The sequence below is a fragment of the Lissotriton vulgaris genome, chromosome 3_1 (genome assembly GCF_964263255.1).
Source record: "Lissotriton vulgaris chromosome 3_1, aLisVul1.2, whole genome shotgun sequence".
NCBI classification, from domain to species: domain Eukaryota; kingdom Metazoa; phylum Chordata; class Amphibia; order Caudata; family Salamandridae; genus Lissotriton; species Lissotriton vulgaris.
Window position 1 is genome coordinate 2,124,349,528 of NC_141689.1, and position 10,058 is coordinate 2,124,359,585.

General features: G+C 39.6%; 1 protein-coding gene across 1 annotated transcript in view; it reads left to right on the forward strand.

The window, feature by feature from the left end:
- The first annotated feature begins 607 nt into the window (after window positions 1-607).
- YIPF7 (Yip1 domain family member 7) overlaps window positions 608-10,058 on the forward strand; it is a 279,885-nt gene continuing 270,434 nt past the window's right edge. The window contains exon 1 of the mRNA XM_086963882.1: window positions 608-681. Coding sequence (XP_086820008.1) covers window positions 608-681 — 74 coding nt within the window. The remainder of the gene's footprint in view (window positions 682-10,058) is intronic.

Sequence of the window (10,058 nt, forward strand, 5' to 3'; positions counted from 1 at the left end):
AAGATCGTTCATGGAATCTGGCGGGGTGAGTCTGAGCCTGTGGCAGAAGATTAGAAAGGCACTGCTTCTATCCCATGGTTGCTTTACTAGTTTAAACTCCAGCCTCACTTGCGCAGGTGATGCTTGCTTTGACACCCTCATTGCAGCTTTGTAGATCTTGGTGGAAATCCTATCCGGCAGCGGGGTCTCGATGTCCAGCATGATTTTGCTTCCATGGGACAGGGTGGTGACTTTAGCCTTCATCTCCCGTAGAAAAGGGTCTCAGCTCAGCCCTTTGAGATTCAGGGCAAGTGCCGTAAGGGCAAGCATAAGATTGGTGCCTTTTCCTCAGGGAATAATAATGTGATTCAAATGCCCTCTTACTGTCCAGAATGACGCCCAGTTATTTGTACTTGTTGCTATGCCTATGCTATGCCTTTTTCTTGACAAAGACAACTGTCATTGTTTTCTTGTGATTTATTTCAAGACTGATTATGACAGTGTAGTTATGCATGCCGGAAAGGTGGCACTAGAGGCCGATTCTGGTTTGACTTAGCCGCACAAGATCATCCACGTACAGCAGATATCATGCGCTGCCGCCCCCAGCTTTGAAGAATGACAGTTAGCGATGTACAAGTTGAAAAGCATGGGTACAGAAGTAGAGCCACTCCTGGAGACTTTGTCGCACTTTAGCACCATCAGGTTTGTTGTAGTGCCACAGTTATATCTGAAGCCTCACTGATACAATTGCGTCATATGTCTAGGATTTCAAGTCATCAAGCAAAAGGCGAGTAAATAGCTTGGCATCATTATCAATAAGTGCTATGAGGCGATAGTTGCTTGGGTCAGCTTTAGAGCCCTCTTGAAAATCAGCTGAATAACCGGTCTCCTCCAAGAATCAGAGATACAGGGTGTTGCCAGGTACAGTCCAAATAATGGAGACATTACCTCAGCCCAAAACAAGTGGTCAGGAGCCAAAAGGGCTGTTAGTAGACCATTAGGGCCAGTATCCCCATCTTTCCGCATACTGGTCAATTTGAGTCTAATCTGATCTTTCGTCATGCTGGTTGCGCAGGTTGTTAAAGTTGTGTTGACAGGATATGCCTCTAGCAAAGTATAGATGTAATTCCTTGCCTTTTTCATGATGTGGTTGCACATACGTTTGTTGATGGAGAAACTGCTGGTGCTTGTGCTTGTTTCCAATTGCAAGGCGTGCAGTTAGAAAGGAGATCTATGCGTTTCGGTGATATTTGCATTTGTTCCTTTTTCACCCAGGTTATCATCTGCTGGACCATCGACCAGAATTGTTTGAATTTCTTTCTTTTGCTGACATGCTAAGTGCAGAACTTGTCCGTCTTTTCCCTTTTGGACAACTGAATGGATCTTCTGAAATTGAACCCTAATGCTTTTAACTTCAGCTTTGCTGTTGGATAGAGAGGATTCTGGAGTAGGTTAACTGCGCTCTTCAGAGCCTTCTGGTGGTTCGTCAGCTTGAGTCTTCTCGAAGGCTTACAAACCACCTCAGGCTCTTACTATGAAAGTTATGCTTGATATGATGATTCAGTGATATATATATAATCTGCAAGCCATATCCGTTTCTGGATTGGGGAGCCTGTGCTCCTGGCTATATCTTTGTACTGTACTCTGATCTAGATGAACATTTCACAACCAATCTCTTTGTCGCGTTGAACCCTCTTGAGGTTTTTCAGTATAGGTCGCTGAGCTGATTGGGAGCGCAACCTCTAGTTAGAAGCAGAAGCACCTCAGAACAATGTATTCCGGTCTGTAATCGATTTTTGGAATGGTCTCCAATGGAGAAGTTGTGAATGACCCTGAATAAGGTTGTTGAACACAGTGTAACATTGATGTAGAGGATAGACTTTTTGGGTGCTTGTGTCCAGCCCCAATCATTTATCTGCTTAAGAGTCTATGGTTGAGTACTTCACAATCCAACAGGAAGCCTTCTGCCAATTTACTAATATAGCTTTTCTCAGGCACCATTTGTGGGGGAATGCTGAATGCTAAATCCATTATATTGGCATTCCGTCCTAGTGCACCCCCTGCTAAATTGCAGTTAAAATGATCAGATTGCATAATATTGACCAACTGGTATTTTGTTTTGATTCACTCGATTCAGTTTTTCCGTTTTATCTGATCTAAAAAAAGAAAAGAGGGGCACTGCAAACACCAAAGGGACAGGGCACCAAAGTGACTATAAGTCAAATGGGAAAATTCCCTTTGGGTTAATTTACACTCATATTGGAAACAACGAAAGAGTGACTATGTAACCACTAGAAAAATTATCAAAAGAAAGATACAAGCAGGGAAAAACAAAACGTTTTTTTAAAAACCAACCTGGTTGGTGACATGCTTCATCATCGGGTCCCCACCAGAGGCCGAATGCCTCCCTGATGTGCTTCGACGCCTGAATTACAGCGGAGCAGGTTTTTTGTTGGGGTAATGCAATTTAAAAAGGAACTGATTTTAACCTATTAAATAATTCCAGGTAAACCGGCAACTATTAAAAACAAATGTGATGGACGTAGACTAGCTGGTAAGTATTGCTAGAGAGATCCGAATTAGGTAAAGTATTGTTTTGGTCGGACATGTTTCAGCTTGTGAGAGCAAATTATGCTAAGCATTCATCAGGACCTTTTGATGTTCCACGCCGGTATACTCGAGCGCTTAGATACCTCGGGGTGATATAGCGCTTTATAAAAGAATAATAACATAACATAACATACTCACGCTAAGGCGTACCCTAACCAATGGAACCCTACAGTGGTAAAACTCACGGTTCTACCGGTATGGCCTTCTGGACATTCTTAGACCAATTGGAGCCTGAAATAAAAAACATAAGAGCACGTATATGGAGTTGCAATATACCGTCTGTGTTAACTGAATTTCAGGCATCCAAAACAGTTAGTAATCCCAAGCTTATGACGTAGAGACGTACTCAAAACGAACACAATAGTGTTCATAATGCTTGATACATCCACTCCTTTCACATTCAGACGTGGAGGGGTCTAGTTTTACATATGTAACATCATGTGCATCATTAATGTGCCCGTGACTTAGCGGGCAGAATGCGAACAAAATTTTGTTCATTTGTGACAATCATTTCGATGTTAATGCTTGCTCATTGCATTTAAAAAGCCGATCAGAGTATTATTATGTGCCACTAATGGAACATGCCCCAGCGTTACTGTGAGTGCTTGAAGGCACGGGAGCCAGGTGCACATAAACATAGGTGAAATACAAAAAAGTACAAAATGGTAACGGCATGGAGAGATTGGCTTACTTAAAAGACTAACGTGATTCGCATCATGGGTCCAAGGGAGGGGACGTAATGCTGCTAGGATCTGCGAGCATAGGGAAAAGACGGGGAAAAGAACGGTGAAGTCCTCTGAAGGTAAAGGGTACAGAAAACGCCACCCTAGTCGGATTTGACTTACTTCTCTACTAGCATGGTCCCTCCGGAAGCCTATCCGTGCACTCCTTGGCCCGAATGTTATTGTGTATTGGGAAAGCGAGGTGCAAGTACCCGTTTCTGGTCACGTGGTTCGCCTAAACGCGCAGGTGACGTGTAACGTGGCTACGTTGTGAGAAAATGCTAGACCGCTAACCTCCAAGCTATTCAAGACAACCAAACTTTATTTAGGAAAATGATGGTAACGCGTATGTGGCGCTCCAGAGTTAAACAGACAAGGGTGCAAAAAAATCCTTGAGAAAAGACGATCGTGTTCACGATGTCTTCTTAGTCTGTGAAAAGGTAATAAATGGTGTCAGATTGACAATGTTTTGTATTTATGAATTTTTTTTGCATTTCACAAAAACGATGGTCGTGACCCCAGACTAGGGTTTTATGCCTAAATAACACCCTCAAGATATAACAGATGGTTGCTGTTTGTATACTGGAAATCTATCAAGCATGAGGTGTCTAAATGGCGAAAAAGCAGGTAGAAACTAGTCACGAATGCGCCAACGGATTCGTAAAAAAACATTTTGTTTTCCCCTGCTTGTTTCTTTATTTTGATAATATTTCTATTGGTTACATAGTCACTCTTTCGATGTTTCCAATATATTACTAGGGAGTTCAAGAGTGTCTCTCTCCCTCTCTCTCTCTTTGTTGTTATGTATTAATTTACACTCACACACTCTTTCACACCTTGTACCATTCATCTATTCAAATATCAAACTAATATCCCCAAGATATCACCTTCAGATCGTGTGTATAAAAGGATATTCACTTTTATTACTTTAATAGACCTTGCATTTGCTGTAAAAATAAATATGTGCAAAAACCATGTAATCAAATGTCTGTGATTCAAGGACATACAATTTTGAAAAGACCCAACGGTCACATAACACCCATAAAAGAGATAACCACTTCTTTCTATTTTAATCACCCAAAACAATATACAACTCAACAAAACATAAAATAACGACTGAAGCCATTAAGATCATTTATGAAGAAAGGGGAGAATACATTAGACAGTTACCTTTTGTCATTATGAGGTCACTAATTGCAAGAAAAAATCATTGATTAAACACTGATTAAACACTATTTGCATGAAAAGAGGTTTTCTATTTTCACAGTTTAAATCAATGTTTGGTCGATTTAGTGAAGTAATGTTGTTGCATCTACGTGTTTCGGTGGATTCTTTTTTATTCATGACCACCTTGAGGAAAATTAGTTTTAGTAATCATTTTATGTATTTATGAGTTATATATTGTTTATGGGGACTAAAATAGAGCTGAGGAAGAATGCTGCCATTTTTAAAAGTGGTAGAAAAGAGGGTATGGGTAGAAAAGGTCCCCCCCCCCACCAATGTGGTCACCTCAGGGGCAAAGTAACAGCTGGGGCAAGTAGCCCATTGGCCACTTGCACCCACACCATCAAGGCCCCTAAATCTAGGATTAAAGGGCTACCTCTCACATCAGAACCTCAGTTCTGATCTGACTTGCAGCAAAGGACAAAGAGGAGACATGTGTCTGGATCAAAGGGATCTGCACAAAGCAAGGGCGTTATACTCTGCACATTCCTGGAACTGCATCACTGGAACTCGTCTTGGACCAAGTCTTGGGACCCCTTTGAGAACCAACGGCAATTCTAGACTCCCCTGCATTAATGGCACTAGTCCCCTGCAAACTACAGGTAAAACAATATACTGGAACCAAAGAATTGCTGACCATCGAGTACTCCCAGGGATCACCCAAAAGTAAATATAGATTTCCTCAAGTAGTGGATTTCCTAAAGAAATATGGCAATGATTGTTACTTGAATGACAGACTAGAGAAGCTTACTAACCTAAAACTACAGCCATGAGTGGTACTTTAGTTGGAGGGTTTCACTATAATTTTGTTAAAATGTGCGGTCAGATTTCCAACCAATGCACAGCTATGGTTTGTACTGGTGTGTCCCCAATTGACTTAGTTTGCAGCAGACAAGGCCTTGCATCCGAATAGCAAAACCTGCACTTTGCAGTACGGAAACAGTGACATTTCAAAGTGCCACTTTGTGTTTCAATGCAGGTAGCCACGCTGATTGAGGAGGGCTTTCGAAGGCTGGAGTGCAGGTTGCATTTACAGACGTAGAAACACTATTTTGCTAGTCACTGACTCGTAAAATAGCGATTGCGACTCGCGCTATTAGGAAGGGGCGTCCCTTCCTAATAGCGAGATTAACTGCCATGTATTATTGTTTTGTGACCACTTTTGCTGCCGCAGAACACTTGCAGTTTACCACCTACTTCCCCTTTGTGAGTGTGTGAGAAAATATTTTTTAAGAGCAGGCAGAGGTCCCAGGGACCATTGCCTGCCCTTAAATAATGAAACTGAGAAATTCAATGTTTTCTTTTTTAAATGCATCCTGTTTTCCTTTAAGGGAAACAGGCTGCATTTAAAACTAAAAAACTGATTTATTTAAAAAGCAGTCCCAGACATGGTGGTCTGCTGACTTCAGCAGCCCACCATCCCTGGGAGTGCTAGCCATTCCCAATAGGGTCGGAAATTGCGCTTGCCTCATGAATATTGAGAATCACAAACAGTGTTTGTGACACTGTTGTACATTGCATTTTGCGAGTCGCAAATTGTAAGGGTCGTACATCTGGCCCCTGATATGTGCCACCTTCCTAGTGGTGTATTTTTTATTTGCAATGACAGTCTTTTTATCCTTGCACCTACTTTGTTAATATGCATGTGCATTATGGAAAATGTGTTCCTCAAGTATATGACTCCACCTCAGGTGGAATGGGTTATTACAGAAGAGAATGCAAAGGCTTCCAATGGCCACTTTTGTAACACAATAGAACTACGGAAACAAGAAAAGAAGTTGTGCTTTTGGTTACTGAATAATATGACCACAAATGCCTGAATCTGGCCTATTCTAGAACAAACTTTTGTTTTCACTTTTAGCTCTTGGTGCAGAGTTTTGAATGGCTAGCCTATTGTTACCAATACTTTATCATATTGTTAGAGCAGGCTGGCTGTTCCTCTCTTGCATCATGTTATATCCCATACACACATCCTTCAAAAATCTATATTTTTTATTATTTATTTTGACTCCATCATGTTGTTGTATTGTTTTTGTCAATGTTCAAGTAAGAGCCTTGTCCTGCAATGGCTGACTACTATGTTTTACATGGGAGTGACCTGTTCCTAATATAGTAGTCCCCAAATCTAGATCTTGCAAGACTTCTGATACTACTTCAAGACGCCTGTCCATTTCCCCTGCATACTTTTCACTGCCAGCCTATGACTTTTGTGAATATGGCCTGGCCCCTAATGGCTGCCAGGACTCGAGGGCGCACTACTTGCAAAAAACAATTATTCCGTTATAGTATTTTCAGTTGTATTTAAACCATGCGTATTCAATGTATTATACAGTTGAAATTTGACCATTACATTTCCATAAAACAATTTGTGAAGGCAATCATAAATACACAAACCAGAAGTGATTAAATCATAATTAATGCAAAACATTACAAAAAACCCAATGCATTTCGGGGCTATAAAGCCCTTTCGTCGGGGGTCTGTTGATAAAAAAGAAAGAAAAAAGGAAACTTGTTACTGTTGGTGCTCATGGCGTTCACAGTTGCCATCTTATTATCTGATCACTAATTATAAATCTTACCTCAATCTTTGAGGAAAAGCTAATTTTTCATGAAGCTAATTTCAATTATTGCGCTGCTAATCTGCGAAAAAATAATTATTTTCATTTATTTTTAAGTCCTTTTCGTGGACTAGTTTAGTGAAATTAAAAAGGAAGTTTTTAGATTTACCTGTAACTTGTTTATAAATGGGGCTGTGGGTAGATTGCTGCTTATTTCCAATGGTGTTCACCCTGTTTTTTGAACAATAAAGTATGAATATAACACTACTGGTTCTTCCCGTCTATATACCCAGGTTATTATGACAATTAATAAATTACCTGTTCGTGTGTAGTTTCTTGAATCTCATTCGTTTTGGTCATATAGACAAGAGCTATAAAAAATGTAGACTTTAGTTTAGAATGATGTCCCTTTTTTAAAAAAAAGAACAATTATAGAAGCATCAGGATGGTTCGATGTCAGTTACCTTATTCAGCCTAGCGTGAAGTCTTCACACTCGCCAACCCAATGTTTCTAACAGTGTCCTGCAGGGAAATGGGCATTGATTTTAACTATACCGACTCGTGCGCTGTAAAGCATTATTTTACAGACAAGAAAACTTTAAATGAATTACCTGCAGTCCTACGCTGTTGTGCTTTGGTACCGCCGTGTCTGTTCAACTTTGGTCGGCTGCCGGTTATTAATGAAGTGAGAAAAAGCAACGTATCCTTAGTTTACTGCTTCGGCGCTGTTTTTTGAAATTGCTATTTATTAACGCATTGCGCTGTGCATTGCCTGCTTACCGAGTTTTAATGATTGAAACCGCCACGATTACGAGTCATCACCGCTACCAGGCTCAAGCCGAGGGTTCTGTTGAATCTAGCTAATCCCTTATTTATTTTCACTCCAGTTAGTTTATCGAAATAGTTAAAGGACTTCCTTTTTTGTATTTTAAGCAGCGGCCATATTTAAAAGGTATAAGATTGGTGAAATGGCCATATTTATGAGTGGCTGCCCTATTTTTACCACGTCCTTAATACTCTATGCATGTTCAAAATTAACCTGATTTAGAAATCAAATTAATAGATACGACCTATTTCACATCGGTTATCTTCCTGATCTATCTTAAAATATGTTTTGATTAATAGATCGCTGTTCAGTACTTATGGGTAAAGCTAAATACATTTTTTGAGTACTGATTATTGAACCATCTGAAACGCTATAAAATACATTATATTGGTTAATCCAATTGTAGTGCCTACATAACAACATTCAGTCAATTGTAACCTAAATAGACAATTTAAAAGAAAGTCTGATATCATTCTGCCTATATACAATCTAAATTTAACTTTTGTTGTGGTGTGTGAATGTTACTAATTTTGGAAAGTGGGTGTGTGTTAGAGTTGTGTTCCGTGTGTCGCGAATTCGAGTGTCTTAGTCTGGCTGACCTTATTACTGTTCATAGGAAGCAGATCATCTCCATTTTGTCATTTAGTCCAAATGGAACTAGAATCTGCAATCGTCGTATCCAGTAGGCTTCCCTTTGGAGAAGTATCTTAGCATTATCAAAACCCAATTTTTGTACTACTTGTTCGATTATTTGAAATCTTAACTGTGCTATGGAATGTCTCAATTCTATCCAGTGTTTGGCCAATGGTGATGTTACATTTCGATTTCTTATACGGCTCTTATGCTCAGACAAACGAATTTTTAATTTTCTGTCCGTTTTTCCGACATATAAAAGCCCGCAGGGGCATTTGATGGTATATACAACATGTTCTGAATTGCAGTTTGCATTATGTTTGAGAGGAATTTTTTCACCTGTTCTTGGATGTTGTATTACATTCCCTGTGATTGCATTGTTGCAGTTCTTGCAGTTGTGACATTTTATCGTCCCTTTGTAAATCCTTGTCTCATCTGTGTCACCTATGAATTTGTTGGGTTTGTTCAATAGCTCTTTTAGATTTTGAGCCCTCTTGTAGGCAAACAACGGCTGATCAAGAAATAATGAACCAAAGTCCTTTTCAACTTGAAGAACTTCCCATCTTTTTTTGATGATCCTTTTTATATCCCATGATGCTGTGGAATATTTGGACACGAAGACCATTCTTTTGTTAGTTGATTTGATTTTCTTCTGTAGAAGTTCACTTCTAGGGATTGTCTTAATTTTCTCTATTTGAGCTTCGAGCAATTTTTTGGGGTATCCTCTGTCCAGATATTTCTCTTTTTGTTCTTCCAATGATCTTTCACAGCTCTTGGAGTCAGATGAAATTCTCTTTATTCGCATAAATTGTGACACTGGAAGATTGTTGATTAAATTTGCCGGGTGGAAGCTTCCATAGAGTAATGCTTTGTTTTTGTCTGTTGGCTTTTTGTACACACTTGTGTGAATGAGATTATCTTTGATTTCAACCATTACATCTAGAAATGGTAAAGCCTTCTTTTGTAAATTGTACGTGAACTGAATGCGAGGATTAGCCAAATTGAGACTCTTGATGTTTTGGACTAATGCTGCCGGAGATTTTTTCCAAATTACAAAGATGTCGTCTATAAAACGTTTATAATAGACAATTCCTTCTTGCCATGTTGGGTCTTGTAGAATGAAGTCTGATTCGAATTTTGCCATAAAGATATTTGCATAAATGCAAGCTCCGGGAAATCCCATTGCTGTCCCGTTCAATTGAATGAAGAATTCATTTTGCCAGGTGAAGTAACTGTTTTCTAGGCAAAATTCCAATAGCTGTATAATCATGCACTTCACTTCTTGAGGTTTATCTACAGTAAATAATGCCCATTCCATTGCTTCCAACCCTTGTTTGTGTGGTATGGAGGTGTACAGTGATGTCACATCAATTGTGCAAATTGTCCAATCTGAGATTGATTCAAGATTAACTGTCGTCAAACTTCTTAAAAAGTCAGACGTATCTTCTAGGTATGTGGGCCATTGGTGTATGAATGACTGCATATGGCTGTCTATATATATCCCTA